We start from the raw sequence: 20,744 nt of genomic DNA on the forward strand, positions 1-20,744 counted from the left end.
GGAATGATGTAAGCTTTTTTCCAGATTTGGGGAACATTGCCTTCTTGGATGGAGCAGTTGATTAGGATACTGATAGGAAGAGCAATGGCTTCAGCAGCTATGCTGAGGAAGTATGAGGGGAATGTTATCAGGGGCATTGGTGCATGGTTTTAGTTTCTGTAGGAGTTTTTTTATGGTAGAAGTAGGAATCATTTTAATGTGGAAGGCTGGGGGTTGAGAGGGTGGGGGATCAGAGAGAGAAGGTGGAGGGGGAGCTGGGTGAGGAGAAGTGGAAGTAGTTGGTTGATTGTTATTTGAGAAAGAGGAAGTAAGTTTGGAAATAGAATCTATGAAAAAAGAGTTGAATTGTGTGGCAAGATCAGTGTCTTGTGTATTTGGGCTGGGTATTGGGTTTTCTATAGTACCAGGTTTTAGGAGGGTGTTTATGCCTCTCCAGAACATTTGTGGGTTGGTTTTGTGGTTGCTTTGAAGTTGGGAGAAGTAGATGCGGCGGTCTGCATAGATAAGCTTTTTAACTGAGTTACGAAGAGTTTTGTATTCATTAAGGGTAGATGAGGATTTGTTCCTGTGATATTGTATCCAGGCTTTGTCTCTAAGTCTCATGTTTGTCAGTGTGTTTTTTGTTAACCAGGGGCTGGATTTCTTTTTTATTCTTTTAGTTATTAAGGGAGCGTAAGTATCTAGAAGATTTAGAAAGGTAGTATTGAAGTGAGTGATTGCATTGTTGAGGGGTAGAGTTTTTAAAGGGTACCAGTTAAGGGATTTTAGGGAGTCAGAGAAAGCTTCTAGGTTAAAGTTTTTATGGCATCGGGTAGTGATGTAATTATGAGTAACTTGTAGGGGAGAAGGAAGACGTGTTGTGAAGATGGGAAGGTGGTCACTGAGGGAGTCGGGAAGTGTTCCACTTTTGGGGTAGTAGTGAGGGTGGGAGACTAGAATCCAGTCTAAGATGTTGCCACTAGTGAGGTCTTTGCATGGCCTAGTTATGGAGTTGATGAGTTGAGAGTAGTTATATAGGTTGATGTTGAGGGAGTCAGTAGGGGATAGAATGGAGGACCAGTTTATGTTGGTGTCTCCCATGATTATAGTTTCATTACAGATGTTAGTTGAAAGCCAGGAGAGGATCTCTTCGAGTATTGGTATATTGTTTCCAGGGGGTATGTAAAGGGAGGCTATGCATATATGTTTGTGTTTGTTTAACTGAAGATGGGCTAGTATTAATTCTGCATTACTGAATTGGGGAATGTCTTTGTTAAAAGGTGTTATGCATAGGGAGGATGAGTAGAGTAGTGCTACTCCACCACCCTTTTTATGGGTTCTATCTGTTCTGATGATATAGTAATTGGGTGGCACTATCTCTTCATTTTTGATATGAGGTTTTAGCCAGGTTTCAGAAATGGCTAGGATGTCAGATTTATTGCGGAGTAGCCAGGCATGCAGATTTGGAATTGTGTTAGTTAAGCTTTGTGCATTGAGAGATGCAAATAGGATGGATTTAGATATTGAGGAAGAGGGGTGTGGGCCTGGGTTGGGGTGTACGTCGCCAGATAAAAGTATGGCAGTTAGAAGTTGAGTTAAGTAGTTGTGGTATTTGGATTGCTTTGAATGGGAGGTGCAGGTTGAAAAATTAGTGGAGGATATGGAGGGGAGAGTGGGTATTGAGGTATCATGAGGAGGGATTAGTTTGTAATGAAAACATAGGTGGTGATTGTTGGGATATAGTTCAGGAGAGATGGAGTTGTAATGGTAAGTTAGTGATGTGTGGTGTGGGTAGGTTGTGTGTAGGAGAGGGGTGTGGATGATGAGATATGGTTCAGTCAGATAGTAGATATAGGAAAGGTTGAGAAGTAGTAGAAGATGAATAGGGAGGGTTGAATATTTTATAAGCATATTGGGTTATGATAGTTAAAGTAAGTGTTCAGTAAGGAGGAAGCAGAAATGTGATGAAGGCGTGTTATGTGAGGGGGTGGGGATAAGAAGATGATGGAGAGGAAGTAGGAGTGGTTATGAAGGTATAAATGTAGATGCAGTGGGGGTGGGTGGGAATTGGGGGTAGGGTAGGGGAGCGGAGTGAGCCCGCAGGGCGAACGGAGCGGGGAAGACCAAGAGGAGAGTGAAAAAAGTATCAGCTACTACTGCTGATGATATACAAAGGTTAGCAGGTATGGTAAATATAGAATAGAAAAGGAGGAGTATTTTGTAAAGATGTAAGAGGTGTTATGAGTCAGGTAGTTAAAGTTGTTCAGGGGGTGAAAAAAAAGATTGTAGTCAGAGAGAGAACAGAAAAGGTTGTAGTCAGAGGGAGAACAGAAAATATAATACAGGCTTTTAAGTTGAGGAGTCAGGTTACTAGGAGGGAAGCCAGGTAACATTACTGTTGCATCGGCAATTGGTTAGAGGGCACTGCCACCTAGTGGTGAGAATGAGGAAAAACAGGCAGCAATTTTGAGCAGGTTACTTGCAACTTTCGCTGTGAACGTGTCTGGGACTAAGGTGACTTGGGGGGAGAGAGTATGTCCGTGTGGTCAATGGTAGGCTGCTGAGTCACTTACAAAGGAGGATAGACAGAAGTAAATGTAATACTAGGTAGGTAGTACAGGCACAGTAGATCGTTTAAAGCTACCTACATTCAATATTAAACTTTAAGGGCAATCTTCAGGAGTTCTATGAGTCAGTCTGGTAGGCAAACTCCAGGGAGTTTGCAGGAGGTATTCCTTGTTTGGTGGTTGGGAGGGGGCTTCTGAGGTGAGCTTCAGAGGTGAGGAACTGTAAAAAGAGAGGAGAGATAAACTAGGTTAGCTTCACAAATAGTTAAAAACTGCATGTAAAGAGAGGAAGGAGTAAGGGGGAACATTCAGTAGGAAGGAATAGTATATAGGACTTTAGTAGAAATGAACAGGGCTCAAGGGACAGATGTAGAAGTGGTAGGTGTAGGAAGACTGAGAGTTCAAAGGGTAGACATAGAAGAAGGGGAAATGTATAGGAGAGTGGTAAGAGAAGAGAGGTAATAGGTAGTAAAGTTACATCTATTAGAAAGAGCAGAAGAGAGTAGAAATAGTATGCAAGGTTGAAAACTCAATCACTGTACAGAACCCAGCATTACCACAGCATACCAGCCTGGTAAGGTGATGGGGAAAACTAAAACTAAGCTAGCCAACAATCAGAGTAAATGTAACAGGCAATAAATAGCACAATAGAGACAGTACAAGCAGATAATCAACCAGTAATAAAGGCAATGCAGAGCACATGACATATACAGCTTAACAGGTACACAATCTAGATTTATAACAGGGACTAGAGCACTACTTAAAGGAATCAAAAGCAGTTATCTGTAGAAGACTGTGTCCTTTCTCCATCTGTTAGGCAGACAGAATACTAAGTCAAGCAGGCAGGTAAATATGTTAAGAAAGGCAATTAAGGTAATGAAAATCAAGCAGGCAGGTAAATATGTTAAGAAAGGCAATTAAGGTAATTCAATACATTCGACTAAGCAGGCAGGTAAATTAGTTTAAGAATGGCAGTTAAGAATTGCACAGCACTTATTACATTCAACTCACTGTGTAGTAGGCAAAGACAGACTCCAAATAATCAATTGTTATAGGCATAATAAGCATTTGAACCAGAGACAATTGAGGCATAGTACAGCTCTTAAAACATAGCACATAGTATAACAGAGGAGAAAGAACCAGGCGATGCTGGGGGATATTTGCGAGCAAGAGCAGCCACTCTTAGCGTGTGTAAGGGATTACGCCCATGTTGAGACACACTTCAAAGGCGTTCAATCTTGCTTGGTATGGAAGCTAAAAATGCTAAGTAAGTAGCTTCAGAGAGGCTCTCAGATGCATGCGTGTAGAGACACGCTTAGGTGGCGTTTTTATTTTGCACAATATGGATAGCTAGAAATGCTAAGAAAAAAGCCTCAAGGTTTCTTAATATGGATAGATACAAACGCTAGGAAAGAGGCCACAAGCACAGTAAGCGCTACCAAAGAAGCCACAAAGATTCTCAATATGGATTGTTAAACACTAAGAAAGAAGCCTCTAAGCGCAGTAAAAAAAACACTAGGATAGAAGCCTTAATGGGGCTCGCTCAATGTAGATAGCGGGTAACTCTATATGTATATATGTATGTCCACAGTTATTTTTAAAAACCTTTTGATCTAATGGTAGTATGAACCAAAAGAAAAAAAAAACATGACTGATGAAAGAAATTCCGTCTCATTTTTTTAACAAAATAAGTTGTGTGCAGATCTTAATGATCCAAGCTAACAGATTGGGAAGACAAGTTATTGCAAGTATATATGTCTTGTCTGAGAACAGTACTTGCCTGCCTTCTTACCCCTCCAAAAGAGCTAGTTATTTTTTGTGTACCCACCTTGTGTTCAGTTGGGATGAAAGTAAAAGCACACATGGACAGAGGCATATGTATGTAGCCTAGCATCTGGGAAAACAAATGAAAGCACATGGACAGGCAGTGCATGCAGAAAATACAGAGAAGGCATCACAAACAAAATATCATCCAGTGAACTAAGTACTGTTGGACAGCAACATTACTTGATGTGATACTCTGCCATTGACCAGTTGCCATCAAACAAATTCTGCCCAGACTGCCACAGATGGCTACTTAGTGAGTACAATACTAATGTAATGTGATAGAAAGTGAGAATAAATATGGTAAATGTTTACTTTTAGATACACTGCAGCACCTCCCCCCATACATACAGTCATTCTCATCACATACAATCCAGTCAATTTATTGATCATGCATGTCAAAATATAGAACTGTGTTTAAAATAGGTTCTGTAAAGTAGTCCAACTGGCATCACAAATGCACACTACCTCTACAAAGTTGGAGTAAAGTCTGATTAAATGGAACAGATGGCAACACTGTGAACCACTTTTATTTATCCAGCAACAAAAGCCAATGATATTGACGGTCATACAGTTTACATATCAGAATGCAATGAAATAAAAAATAATAGTTTACCAAAGTAATTTTAACCCCACTCCATACATACATGTGCACACATACACTTTCAAACCACAAGTGGAGTTCAGAAATATTATGAGTGATGCACTCACTGGAGGAAGGTTTTAATTGCATGGGACTAGACAGGATGCCTATGTAGTCTTGCATTTTATGTCTTTAAGTAATTGCTCTTAGTCACTGCAGAGAGTTTGCGTGGATCTGCATTTTGTGGGAGTGGCAAATACTGTGTGACCGGATTTCACTTTCAGTTTCATTGGAGTGGCTTGAAATCGCAATTGCAGAGTGAACATTCCTATAGTGCTAAATTGTCTTTCAAGCTGCTCGCCCAATGTGACTTCTGTGGCATATTTCTCTACTCACATTGTAAAAGAAGAATTAACTTTAGTAAGCAAGTTTGGCTAACTTGAATTATATTAGTATTGATAATGAGTATTTTCATTTCCTTGGTCTACGTAGTTTATGATACAGTCAAACCATTTCTGGTCTGGACACTACTAAAGATAGATAGATAGATAGATAGATAGATAGATAGATAGATAGATAGATAGATAGATAGATAGATAGATACGGGTCTACTTCTAATGAGCGAAAAGCCACTTAACTGAAACTTACTTGACTGAGATGACAATACTGAACGCTGAAAGAACCCAACATTCACCGCACCAGATTTTTTTATAGGGAATGGAAGCACTTGGCAAACATGGGGAAATTTGCCCTTTTCCCCACTGTAGTGTGATCCCAGAGCTGGTATATATAGTTGGGGGTGTGGGGGCACAGCTCCCTCACCTGGGTGGGCTTGACGTACTCTGTTGTGTTTTTTTGAAAGTTAGCCAAGTATCTCCATTTCCTGTAAAAAAAATCTAGTGATGTGAACATACTTTTTAATTCTTATTCTGCATTGCTATATAACTATATATGCATATCTACATTTTTATGTATCACTTGATTCATATTCAGTTATCACCAAAACAGAATTGCCCATACTGTCCAGATTATGAATTCCTTTTTTGGTCTTGTTGTATAAACACAGGAAATCATCCTTTGTTTTCCATATTTAGTTCATTATTTCTATAAACACCCTTTTCCTGTATCAGAACATGACTTTATCAAGAAAAAATAACTAGAGAGGAAAAGGTAATAAAGTGGAATGAATTCAGGAAGAAATTTAGACTGTAGATTAGAGACTTTCTTCCCTTCCAGGGACTGATATTAGAATACAGGCAAAGAGGAAGATATGACAGAGTCCTAAGTAAAATAACTGCTATTGTGGAATTTTTGTTCAACATGAAACAGAAGCTGCTATGATAAAAGGGTAGGGCATATAAAATATTGCATGATACCTATACAAATCAATCAGAGTAGCATAGAAAACATTAGGAAGAGAAACTGGAAAATAATTGATAAGGGAACAATGGGAAGACATACATGTATGGCTTTCAAGTATGCAACAAAGTCTAGAAGGTTAAAGATTTTTGTTTGGAATTGTTTGCATAGGCATTTTACCCCAAGCAGGCTTCAAAGAATTTTACTCAGGTAGATAGGAAATGCTGGAGGTGTGATAAGGGTGAAAGAGGTTACCAGGAATATGATTTTTGGAAGTGTCATGAGCTGGCAGATTTTAAAACTTCCCTACTGAATATTCTGTCAGAAATATTGTAGGATCAAGTTGTTGTACCTAAGCACATTGTTCTTTTCAGATGGGACACAGGATCTGAATTGGCTAGACTAAGTCTAATTCTACTGGCTGCCAAAAAAAGTAATTACTAGAAAATGGAACTAAAAATTTAAACCAACTTTATTTAAAGTAATGAATATTGTAAAATAGATAAAAGAACTGGAAAAGAACTCATTAGAAATGTGTGAATTACATAGAAAGAAATGGACTTTGTGAGAGAAAACGTGCAAAATAATATTCAGGATGAAAAGGATTAAGGTTTAAGAGAAGGCAGGAAATGAGTGAATTATATAATGTTGGACTCAGTGAGAGCTGTAATGAAATAAAACATATGTAAGATACAAATTATATAGATGAAATGATATTAGTATGATTTGTTTTCTTTTCTATTAATAAATGTGTCTATGCGAGAAGTGATCATTTAATATAAAAACAAGATAATTATAATAAATTAGTGTAGAAGTAAGATCTGCATTCAATATACTTTTTATATTTTAAAGAAATGTATAATTCTAATAATCTTTAAGTGAATTCAATGAAATTTAAGCAACTCACTTCTCCAATTACTGGTGTTTTCCCATCAGCCTCATTGACCCATGCACCTGCAGCGGATCCTCTATCATATGCCCCGTAAGGACCAGAGATTCTAGGACTTGTAGCTACTGCTGGATCCTAATAAAAAAATCACAGCTGTTGAGTGATCTTCAATAAACATCTGTAAAATATGGATCCTAATAACAAATCACAGCTAAGTGATCTTCAATGAACATCTGTAAAATATTCGTAATCAACATATAAAGTTAACAAAAATCAAATGTGGATCATCTATTATATGTCTCCTAAGGACCAAAGATTCCATGACTTGTAGCCACTGCTGGATCCTAATAACAAATCACAGCTGTTAAGTCATCTTTAATGAAGGTCTGTAAAATATTCATAATTAGCATATAAGTTTAACAAAAATCAAATGGTTCATTTATTTATTAAGCAGAAATGTACGGATGTTTACCAGTATGATGATGTAACGTTGTCCATGAGCATGTAAATCATCAGCAAACTCAGGAAGTCTACCAAAATTACTTGGATCATAGGTAAAGATCTTCTTATTCTCCATGTAGTCAATATCAGTGAACTGGACATCCTAAAATATAAAAGACATGATACACCTGCATTACTTGAACAAGGTGGATTGAAAAGTAAAATTTGTTTTCAGAATTTTTGAAATATAGAGTACATACTTAAAGTTTTATAAATAAAAATCTTGGTCTAATATTTAAGACTCATTCACTATGTTAGCATTCACATTGATTCAGCATTTAAACTTAATAACATCCTTCATTAGCTCCTAAAAAATTAAAATGCTGTGCTTGCATAAGGTACTAAAATTACATAATTCAAGCTTTAAAAACTAGAAATTATTGTATACATATTTCAGCAAAAAATGAAACAATATATCCAACCAGCCCTTGCATGCATTCAGCATTTTACTTACCTCATTTCCTATCTTCCTTCTTATCTTTCCTCCATCTTTCTCATGCTATTTGAGTGTTTCCAAAGATTACTTCTCAATCACCCATATCTGTAATCCATTCTATGGCTCCACAACCCTCTTCATTATAAGGTACTCTCAAAGATCCAAATGCAGATGGCCCTTACATTCTGCTGCTTGTCCCCCTCCCTATGACATTTTTATTCAGCAAATCCACATAACATTTTTAACATGATCATATGCACTCATATTATATCCCAACTATGTCTACTGGTTTCAAGGAGAAAAATATTGGCTACTCTACTTTTTTATCACAAAATTTTATGCACCCTTCTGGTGCCTCTTCTATGCAATCTTTCCAGAAATCTAATAGAGATATAATTGAATAGATTTCAAACCTGCAAACAATACTCAAATATGGTGTGACCAGGGTCTCATACTGCAGAAGCATTACCTGTTTGCTTCTTGAGTGTATCATCACAAAGACACACCCTAGCATTAAGCAGACTCCTGTGGTAATCCTCTCTCTCTCTCTCTCTCTCTCTCTCTCTCTGCTCCTGGTGGTCCAGTCTAAGCAAATTCAACAATCCCATAGCCTTTGCTTGCTCAGCTATCATCAGTTCTTCTTCCCCCTCATCTGGCACTTTACAGTATTATTACTATGGCCAGGATGCAGTATTTTACATGGGTATGGACAATACCTCAAAAGCCACAATTTGACCAAATTATTCTTCTTTTCCAAATCTTTCCATAGACTCCTCCTCCATGCTCCAATGCTGCTCCTACATTTTTTGTATCATGAGAAAAGAAGGTAATCTTTTGTACTGTCTCAAATGAGTCAAAGATATACATACTGAAGAGTACTGGAAACAGTTCTGTCCTCTACAGCATGCACTAATGACTTTTTTAATTCATGACATTGTTCATCTCACCACAGTACTCTGTGTCCTACCATTTAACCATGTAACAATACACCTCCTTAGTCTTCATTATGACTCAGCACCCTCCAGATTTCCTGTCATCCTATCATAAATAAATAAGTCAAAGGCCTTGCTGAAGAACAAATAGATCACATCTGCTTAAACTTCCATGTTGAGCTCCTATAATATAGAAATCAAGCTAGACTTTGTTAATCTAACATCTCTTTCTGACCATAAATTCATTATGTTTGTTGTCATTAAGGCAGAATCTCTAGGACGTGCTCTGCTGCTACTGTTAGGATAACCATTCTGAGGTCCCATGGACTCAACACCACCACCTTTTATAAGGCTAACACAGTTGATGTCGTCCAGTACCAGTGTTCGTCTGCAATGGCCAGTGATCTGTTGAAAACATTATAAAGGGATCTGTTTGCATACTGGTTGTATTGCAGGGTATATTCTGAGGCAGATATCTAATCCCTGTGTTCTACCTTGACATGAAAGCAACTGTCCCCTCTCAGTCTCTGTCCTCTCTATGCCGGTTGCTGTCCACTGCTCTCCCACTTCTGTCGCAGCTCTCCTTGTTTTCCTTTACAAAGACTGAAGTGAAACATTCATTACCTCTGCTTTCTCACAGTCTTCCATGATCTCCTTCCCCTTTTTATTCATCTTAGTAATGCTTTTCCTTAACATCCTTCTTTTTGCCAAACATTAAGAAACCTTTGTTCATCCTTTTGACTCCTCCTGCCATCTCCCTATTCACTTATGCATTCATAATCTTTACTTCCTTTATACCCTACTGCTTGTCTCCTTGCACTGTGCCTCCTCTACCTCCCTACCACCTTACTTTAACCTCCTATATGCCATCTTTTGCCCAAATTATAAACTTTACTTTCTCATACAGCCATAAAGACTCCTCTTCCTTTTGCTTTTTGCCTGTTCATCAAACATTTGCCATTAGGTTTAATTACTAATCATATAGCTTATTTACTCTCTCAGTTTTTCCCAGTTCCCTAATGCATCTGAACTTGTACTCAATTTTATCAAAACTTGCTCCCCTAAAGTCCCACATCATCTTTGTCATTGTGTTCTAACACTTCTCTCTGCTTTGTAAATCACAAAGTGGCATGATCACTGCTAACTAATGGCACTTTTACCTTCAAATACCTGGCTCCCTCTACCTTGATTAGGGCAGCACCCAGAGTTCTGTCTTGTCTAGTACTGTCCCACACAAGTCTCTGCACCCCTCACTGTCCAAGACTTCCGTCTGCTGATGCTTCTTCTCTATCACGGAACGTGGAACTTCCTAATCTGTTCATGGAAAAGTCTGATCAGTCACAACTATAATTTTCTTTCTCCTATTCCACTCCTCCAGTTTCCCCTCATGTTATCTTGAGGTGCCTAGGGGTTGACACACTATTATTCCCCCAGTAGTCAGACCCATTCTCTAGTTAACTGATTCACTGGAGTGGAATTCTGGAAGTAGGCACTCTAATGTCCAATGGGCGGAGCTTAAGCCTTTTGACAGAATCAAATTATGCCTTCACATTTCAAACAGGTGTTCATATCTCTGTAACCACAGGGGTTATGAAAGAAGTATAAATGGCAAACCCTTCAGCACAAACAATTTTTATAGTGGTAATACTCTTTAGGTTCTAGGTCGTAAAGTGAATTTTATAAGTCACAGCAAAAATAGTAACTATTATGTTTGTAATATTTTGTAATCAACTTACAATATCTTAGTAACCACTCAAGTTACACACATACTGTCAGCAGTATTTTATTCATATAACTGGCAGCTTTCATATGAAGGTAAGGAGTTCTATCTGTGTTACTTGGTTGTTGAGATATTTAGAAAAATGTGAAAATTATATCTATATAAATTAAGATCATAAAAACAACAGTTAATATCTCTTTACCTGCACTAGACATAGGTCAAATAGTAATACAGTTGAGTTTGCCATTGTGTAAGCTTTAAGATGAAATCCTTTAAAACCTTATGCATAGCACGGCTTTGGAATTATTGATGCAAATATGAACAAGCAATATTTGACACCTAGAGGCATCGGTAGGAGTTAACTGCAGATGCACCTGGAGGCATCACTCAGATGTCATGAGTTAAACTGTGAGGGCAGTTTCCCTAGGTTGTGACAATAGCTCTTGTCATTGCTGTCTTCATTGACTGTTGTCCCTCCTTCTCTGTCATCTGTCACATTCCTGGGTGAATTATATCCAGGCACCTCCATGTCCTGTTTCCTTTTATCACTGTCACAATATTCTGTGACATGCAATGACCATGACCCTGTCTTGCATGACTGCCAGACATTCCAGTTTCCTTACTTAGACACACTGAATTACAGTAATGTTACTTTGCAATTGTCTCAGTCCCTGTGATCTGTTCCTCTAACATACAAAGATCACCATTTTTTTCTTTTTACTATATGGGTACTTCCCCCTCTCTGATATGCTCCCTCATTTTAGTTTAAAGGGGCAATCACTGAGCTGTATCTTCTTAACCTGGCTGTTGGAGCATCTGTTATGGACTTAGATGGAACTTCTCCCTGGCATAAAGCTGAACTCATTGACAAGCCTCAACTTATTCACCTGCCTCTTATTAGCCATTTTAGTTTTTTCAGTGATGTAGCTAATCATAATGCTCACTAATCCATCCAATTGGCGTGGTTGATAGCATATATAACACCTCTGAGAACATTAAATTCAACCCTCTAATTTGATACCTTCCTGCCACCTTTCTGGCTTTGCTTACTACAAGCTCTACAGTCTCCTCTGACAAGCCACTAGTACTAAAATGCACAACAGCATGTATTCTTCACCCTTGGTGACCATCTTTGTCAGCTCACCCATAACTTAATAAGCCTAACTGTGAGCCCTGAGATAGAGTTCACTGTAATGTTGTCTGTTCTCTCTTCCTTACAATCCCCTTGTGACCAAGTCTTCAACTACCAAGACCATTCTGTCTCTACCCACATTGTCTGCTCCTTCAAATCCCGTCACTTGCTGCTATACCTCTAGTTTGTGACATTCTCCGTAAGCAATGCTACACCAGACTTCTTTTTTGTATTTGTTAGTTCTCTCAATCCCTGGAATGCATCACATTTCTTTCTCCTCTATAGTGTATTCTTTTTCAGAACCTCTCATTCAATCTCTTGTACATTATACCTTAAATAACTTGCATTTAGCTGACTTTGCCTCTCTTCCCATTTCCTTGTTGTGTTGGTTTCTGCATGACCTTGCTCGTTCCTCTGTAATTAACACCCATGTGGCTGAATCCACCTCTTTGTCAATTCTTCATCGTGATGCTTCCTGCAGGACCACTTATAATTCTGCCTCTAGTTTATAAGTTGAGACTGCTGTCTGCCTTTGTCCCTCACCATGGCTTTGTTTTCCTTGTACTGTTTGTCATGCCTGTATCTCTATTTTCCCTTTACCAGACTCTGTAACATACCACTTGGCAGTTGCTAACTGAAATCCTCAGTCTGTGCCATCTTGGCATCTTCCTTTCTGCCTCCACCTTTTTGCATAGCTCATCCTGTCACCTTATCCTTCTTTTTCTTCTTCATCTGTCCTGCTCTATCCTTTTGTTTTACGTGCTAGTCCATTAAAATATTTCCCTGAAAATCCCCATTTTCCTGCAGACACTGCATCCTTTGTTTCACCAGAGATGCCTGAGCCAAATGGCTTCCCCACAGCCTATTTGTCCCTAGAGCAGTGGTTCCAGCCAGAAACTTGTAATCTATTGGCCATTTTGGGTCAATTCCTAGCTCTTTTCAACCCCCTGCTATAAAGCCTGCTTTAGCGCGCTTTTGCATGATTTAGCGCGGAGTTGCCCATAGAGCACCATCGGGCAGCGCCGGTTAAACAAGGTTAAACTATCTCTGGCTCCGTAAAGCCTGCTCTTCAATTTTTCCCTTAGAACTTCTCTACTTGCAATCTAAACAGTCTATTCTCTATCTCAAAAGTGCAGCACTTGCTCCTAAAGCATCTTTATATAGGTAAAGTAATTATATACCCAACAAAGTACTACATTAGCCTAGAATCCCCTTGAGTACCCATTTCCCTATAGGTCCCTTCTGACTCAGTTACATAGCAAACTTTTTCACTTTTTCTAGCATGTCGAAGGGTCAGTTGCTAGCGTCCTCTCCTGTTCAGCTGGTGAATCTGGGCATCTTGAGGCAATGTTACAATTGCCTCATGTACACAGACAACCCACTCCTTCTCCCACAAAACACAAATACATGTGAGAGATGCAACTATATAGCCAAACTGGAGGCTGAGCTCTCTCAACTCAGGACTGGCAAGACCAGACAGGAGGAGAAGGAAACCACACACACCACAAACCCAGTTTCACATAGAACTATCACAACTGCAAAACAAACACATAAACATACAAAGACATACTCGGAGGCACTGATCAAAAATCTACCAAAACTACAGAGGCCTCCAAAGCAGACACCCAAGCAACTGCCACCTCAAGACATAAGACATGCAACACATAGTTCTCAAAGTCAGTGTACTAAACAGTCACAGCCCTTAAGGCCAAACACAATGCCAGACACACTTGTTATAGGTGACTCCATAGTCAGACACACTGACGTTCCACTCACCAGACTGAACAAGGAAAAGATCACAGTAAGCTGCCTGTCAGGCGCTAGAATCCACCACATAACACAAGCACTCAGGTCACTCCACAGCAAGTACAAGTATGACTCAGTCATTGTCCATGCCGGTGTGAACGACCTGAGACGTACCTCCCTGGACTACATGAAAAGAGACATAGAGGAGCTCTCAGATTATGTAGCCCAGACCAGTATGACCCTGACCCTGAGCAGTATCCTACCCTCACCAAGAATGATGCCACAATACAGAGACAAAATGATCAGCTTTAATAATTGGCTTAATTACTGGTGTCATTCTAAGGGGATCCAATGTCTGTCTGCCTGGGATGACATGCTTGACAAGCCACGCTGCTTTGCAAGGGATGGCTTGCACCTGTCACCCCTGGGCTTCCGGATATTGGCAAAGGCTCTTGCCACCCCATAGTGCCTTTTTTAGGCAAGGCTCAAATGATAAACCTACCGCCCTAGAAAACAAAAATGGAGAAAAACTAAGGGTAATACTGCTCAATGCCAGAAGTCTAAACCTCAAGATGCACGCCCTCGAAGCCCTCCTCAGTATGGAGAACATCGATGTCTGTGCTGTGATGAAACCTGGTTCAAGGCTCCTGAGAGCACCCCAGCAGTATCAGGTTATACCTCATATCATGCGTTCCGGCCCCAAAATCCAGACCGAACCACAAAAGGAGGGGGAGTATCCATATTCATAAAGGATACCCACACCTCCAGGTTAGTGGCAACGCACGAAGCATCGGAGACCATCCAGGTGCAATTAACCATAGGTAAAACTGCCATACAGTTTGTAACATGCTACAGACCACCTTCTCAAACTCAGGAAACCCACACAGCCTTCCTGAAGACACTGGAGAGTATGAATGTCTCTCCAAACACCATCATATTGGGTGACTTCAACTACCCAAACATAGACTGGGAACATTACTCAAGCCCCAACACCCTAGCCCAAAGGTTCCTGGAGTTCATAAACTCAAATGCTATGGAACAACTAGTCACCATTCCCACAAGAGGAGAAAATATACTAGACCTGATCATCACAAACATGGGGACAAAATGCTCCACACTGGAAGTATATCCCTCATTGGTGAGATCAGACCATAAATTAATCTCACTGGAGATCCACATCCCACCCCCACCCCCAGCAAAAAAGACCACAGTGAAGAACTTCTCAAAAGCAAACTTCACACTTCTTAAGACTGGAGTGGTATCTTTCAAGGCCCCCGAGCCAGTGGAAACCACAACCCACGCTGCTGAAACCCTTACAAATGCCTTCTACGAGAACCTCCAGGAATGTATGGATCAAGCAATCCCTAATAAAATCAAGACCCTTTCCACCAAAGGCAGGCACCCAGTCTGGTGGACCTCAGCCATAAACAAACTCTACAACTAGAGGAGAAAGATACTACATGACAGAGCAAAATCCCTAAAAGGGAAGGCATCTCTGATCAATACTAGCAAAAAACTACGATCACTCATAAAATCATCCAAGGCCAACTTTGAGAGAAAAATCGCTAATGACACAAAAGACAATCATAAGGCCTTCTTTAGCTATCTTAGAAACCTGGGTGGAAACTCCCAGATATGCTCAGAATTAGTCCAAAATGATAAAAAAATCACTGAACCCACAGACATTGCCAACATACTGGCAGACAGGTTCAGTGCAAATTTCATCCCTCCCTCCCCCCCAAAAGGAGAAATATCTATCCCACCAGAGTCTAGCCTCCCAAACATCTCAGATGCCCAGGTGAGAGCTGCTCTCTCTAAAGCAAAAACACAGCATCAATGGGACCGGACGGTGTCCCCGGCTGTGTGCTACACGAACTCAATGAGGAACTAAACCCACACATAAGGCTGCTGTTTAATCTTAGCCTTACTACAGGATACATACCCAAAGAATGGCGTACGGCAACTGTGGTCCCACTCCACAAAGGCGGTGCTTCTACAGACCCTGGAAATTACCGCGCCATAAGCTTGACAAGCCCTGTCTGCAAAGCTATGGAGATCATAATGGAACTCATAAATAAAGACATTGGGGACCTACAGACACTGGATCCTACCCAATTTGGCTTTGTCAAGGGCAGATCCTGCCTCTTGAACTTGGTCGACTTTTTTGAAACAGTCACTAAGGCCATTGATGAGGGTAAGGCAGTTCACACAGCCTACCTTGACCTAGCAAAAGCGTTTGACACAATACCCCACTCGGGCATCATAGAAAAGCTCACCAGCTTAGATGTAAACCCATATGTCACAAGATGGGTTGCAAACTGGCTCAAGGACAGAACACACAGGGTTAGAGTTGCTGGTGCCATGTCAGACTCTAAGCCGGTCATGAGCAGTGTCCCACAGGGCTCAGTCCTGGGCCCCCTGTTGTTTGGCATTTATTTTTCTGAAGTGCAGGCAAACATAGGGGGATTGTGGCTGAGAAAATTTGCAGATGACTGCAAACTGGGCACCATAATTGACACTCCATCAGACACAGACATCCTCCAGAGAGGTCTCATAGAAATGGATAACTGGTGCCAGAGCCATGGCCTTAAGCTAAATGCCAAAAATGTATAGTCATACCCTTTGGGAAAAACAAGGTAACCCTAATTACCACATAGGTGGTAATCCATTAAACACGGAAGAAGTTATCAGGGACCTGGGGACCCAAGTTGACAGTAACCTCTCTTTTGACACTCACATTGCCAAAGTGGTTAGGAAGACCTTCTACATTGCCCACCTGATCATGAAGGGATTCACATCCAGATCAGGAGAGGTCATTGTACCCTGTACTCTTCACTTATCAGACCAATGATTGAGTACAATGCCCCATTCGAATGTACCTTACCCGACACCTGCAGCAGTTGGAAAGACCCCAACAGTTCCTCACCAAAAGGATAAAGGGCTCAAACATATGTCATACGATGCCTGACTGAAGAAACTCCAGCTCTATTCAGTCACATACCGTCTGCTCAGAGGTGATCTGTGCCTGACATACAAGGCCATGTCCAACCCGGAATTAATGGACATGCTCCACCTCAAAAAATCCAAATCCACCAGAGCCACGAGAGCAAGAGACTTAAACCTCAACACGGATATAAATAGGACATGCTGGAGGGACAGATTCATCACCCAGAGACTCCCTACACTATGGAACAGAATCCCAGTCCATGTGAGGCAGAGCCCCTCACTGACTCTGTTCAAGAGAAATCTTGACGAGTGGATGGGAGATCGTAGGTTTACCCCGAGAATCATCTCTGTATCACTGCTGGACAGAGGCACAGCAAACTAGTGGGTATAGTATTCTCATCCTAAGGGGTGGTGAAAGCCACACACACTCTGGCTAGGCTTATAAATGCCCTAGGGCAGATAGCCTAGTATGAACCTATGAACCTATGAACCTTGAGCATGTCACTCACCTCCCTCCAACTCTTTTTACCCAGTCTGTCCTGTTCCATTCATAATGCCACATTGTTTGGATTTTATATGTGGGGGGGGCTCTTTTAAATATTTAGAGGCCTTTCTGAACAAAAATGTATCACACTATGACCTGTTAGGCAAGTTTTCTGAACTATAAGCAAAAACCATAATCATTGGCATTACTGGCTGACTGTAATCCACAGTCATTTACCAGAAAGTCAAAAAAATGTATGGGGTAGTGCAAAATATGAGACAAAATTAGTGATGTTCTGCAAATTGTGGACCTTAGAAAGGTATGGCATACACACAAATACACAAAACCATGAAAAGTTTTTTTTTTTTCTCCAGCCTGTCACCAGAAGATTAGGAATAAAACAAAACAAAGGAGACCAAATTTATTAAATGTACAATGAGTGACCAATAAGTATGCAACCTCTTCCATAAATGAAGAAAAAATTACATCATTCCTTAAATAGCAACTTCAACAATAAATACCCTAAAATGAACACAAAGGCAAAATTCACTACATAAAGACATTAGAAATAAATCATTTTCCTTGTATTCCTAAATGTATACCAGCAAAATCTTTGCACATGAGATATTCAGCAAGAGCCCATGAACTTGGAATACAATATTACTGGACACGTGTATCTACAAACTGAAAACTAGTAAGTTCTTACACAGTTACAAGTAACTACAAGCTAACCATCAGCTTAAAACGTCATCCCTACAAAGTCCTAAAATGTAACTAATTCAATAGCTGAACTTTTTTTCTGGAATTTACAGACTTTGCATATAAAATGAAAAAAAATCAAATCCACTTCAGTTAAAGGTGAAGCCAACCTAAAACTTTTTCCTTTCTCTGCTCTAACTGCACAGAAAATAAGCCGATTTATCTAAATGATGAGGAATTGAACTACTGAGCAAGATACCATATTCCAATGTATAAGCCATGATGCCGAGAAAACGTTTAAATCAACAAAGGGAAACCTTCAGCTTCTAATCAACTTATAAGCAACTGAAAAGAAAACTAAAACAGTTAAAATGTATACCTTAGCAACAAGATCCTAATTCTTAATCCATTCAAAAATTAGCACACGTAGCTAGAGATGAACAAAAACAAACAAAAAAGTTATCGGCTGGGAAGCAAACCCAAAGTTTTCTTCTTTCTCTGTTTTACAGTGACAAAACCTGTTGCGCTTTGCTTTTTATCACTGCACTGGAAATAATCAAACCTCTCAACTGTTGAGATTTTTGCAGAAAGGATAGACTTTTGCCTTATTGTTTAAGTCTCCACCTCATAAAATTTCTGGTTTTCTGTAAATCACAGAGGATTGAAGTCACTAAATAATGGTATACAGTTGAGTTTCAGACAGTTATTCCAGCAAATTTCTACATTTATAAGAGCAATATTTACAATCCATCCTGATTCTTGAGCCTTTGTCCCCCTATTATTTCAGGCTTTGTCATGATTTCTTGTGCTATGAGGTTGGGAGGCATGACTCAGATGACATCTGGCTACAACTTTTTGGTATCTCAGACAGATGACATTTCCACAGTAAATACATACACTTTTTAAACATACCTGTACTCTAAATAAAACCTATCTTTATTCCAGAGAACACTTTGCTCCCTACCAACTTATGCTTTCAGGGCCATATTTAAGTAAAGCATGACACAGCCATCAGCATTTGCATGATCACTAAATGCTTTTCAGATCTGAGTCAGTGATCAGCATATGATTGCAAAGAATCTCACATAACAAACTTGAGGAATTTTTGTCTCTGGTACCTACATTCTATTGTCTATTATAGTTTAAATTTTTGATGTTGTGACATTTTACATTTTCAAGACATTTGCAGTCTTGCCTCATTCCATTCTCATTTGGATTATAATCATCTAGAATTATAAAGTCTTTGTTATAGACTGCTCTGAAACTGCTGCTATAAAAATACTGGTTGGTACTGTCATCAAAGGTGAGTAAGAAGCTGAGGTCAAGAATTAAATGAAATTTTACACATCTAGGGGACAAATTAAGTGAGTCAGAGAGGAATACATTAGCTATAGAAATACTTGCACTTTCACAGAAGCAGCTTGTTTTATAATTCTATGGTCCTGATGCAAAAAAAAAAAAAAAAAGAATAAGATTCTATTTAAATTTCCATAGAAAATGGGAATAAATTCAAGCTAAAATAAAATGGAACTAACAGGTAAGAAAATATTCAGTCAGTTTCTCCATAAATACTTAAATAAAGCAGGGTGTTAGAATTCTCCCATTCTAACTGAATGGGTGGGGAAGCACAAAGTAATCGGAATGTAGACATATTTTGAGATAAAGACCCAGCAGAGTAAAAACACAATAACTTCAGTACAGCAGCCTTACCAGTTCATTCTGAAGTAGAGCTAATTCCATATCTTAAAGTGATGCATGGACAGGAGGACAGAATATAATTATATACTACACATTCACATAGACACTTCCTGCGAGTATATTAATGGAGAAAAAAGTGTTTAAAATATCACTGAAATGTCACAGAAATCACAATATTTGTAGAAAAATGTACTTAAATCCCACATTCAGGCTATTTAATCCCATGTATTAGTGACTTACTATTATCATGATGTTACAGCATTTCAGGGCAAGGGAAATGTTCTGACTGCAATCAGGTCAACCATCAATTACATGATTTGCTCATGTGCTTTCATTATTTCTTATTTTTCTTTTTCTTTATTCCCCAATATATATTTTTTTCAAAAATAACTTGTTAAAAACATCAAATATACAAAAAACAGAAAGTACATTTCTGTAATACTATGTGCAAAAATGTTGAATGTCTGTATATATTTTCAAATAGGCAAAGTAAAAAGGGTATTAATCACAGTGAAAACAATCAAGTAAGGTACAGGGTAATCTTATGATAATAAATAACATTAACTCTCATGCCTAGTTTCTTCCATGCAAATAAAAATAAATTTAAATGAAATTGATTAGGAAATAAAATTATGAAGTTTTTCACAGTATTGTTTGCAGTAACCCATTTATTTTGTTTGGATATGATTAATCTATGTGGTATATATAGTTTATTGTAGTTTGCTTAAATCATTTTTATTCCGTTGAGCCACATTATTGTAATATGAAATATAATCAGTGAGAAAATGTTAATTTATACATGTATATGACATTGTAGTAAACCTGAAGCAGGAATTCCCAAGATAATGTAGATTTCTTGTATCCCATTTTCTATAGGCTGACTTTACAGGAACACCAAAATGTATAAGACCATTTGAAGCTCCAGAAAATATGTCATATATCAGTCTTTGACACTTACATACAATGCAATTAGAAGGTACTGTAGGGAAAAACTTACTTAGTCTATGAGGAACCAAATAAGCATTTAATATTTATAATATTTAATATTAGCTGAGTATTTTTTTTAAAGACAGAAGTTTTAGGGATAATTGACGACTTAGTTTTTTGATTATGTGTAATTGAAGGATTTGAGTAGGTCCAATAATTAGCATAAATATATAGTTTTCTTTTTTCTTTTATTACTATAATTTCCTGATCATAAGGCACAGGTGGAAACAGGTGTTAATTTATTTGATCTTTACATCATAAC

The 20,744-nt window shown here is 39.0% G+C and overlaps 1 protein-coding gene across 1 annotated transcript in view; it reads right to left on the reverse strand.

Annotated features, from left to right (window-relative positions):
- LOC122801170 (maltase-glucoamylase, intestinal-like) overlaps window positions 1–20,744 on the reverse strand; it is a 516,102-nt gene that overhangs the window by 385,697 nt on the left and 109,661 nt on the right. The window contains exons 11-12 of the mRNA XM_044070733.1: window positions 7,674–7,805; window positions 7,220–7,336 (exon numbers count right to left, since the gene is read on the reverse strand). Coding sequence (XP_043926668.1) covers window positions 7,220–7,336; window positions 7,674–7,805 — 249 coding nt within the window. The remainder of the gene's footprint in view (window positions 1–7,219; window positions 7,337–7,673; window positions 7,806–20,744) is intronic.

Source organism: Protopterus annectens, chromosome 4.part1 (assembly GCF_019279795.1).
Source record: "Protopterus annectens isolate FY-2018-M chromosome 4.part1, PAN1.0, whole genome shotgun sequence".
Classification (NCBI taxonomy): domain Eukaryota; kingdom Metazoa; phylum Chordata; order Ceratodontiformes; family Protopteridae; genus Protopterus; species Protopterus annectens.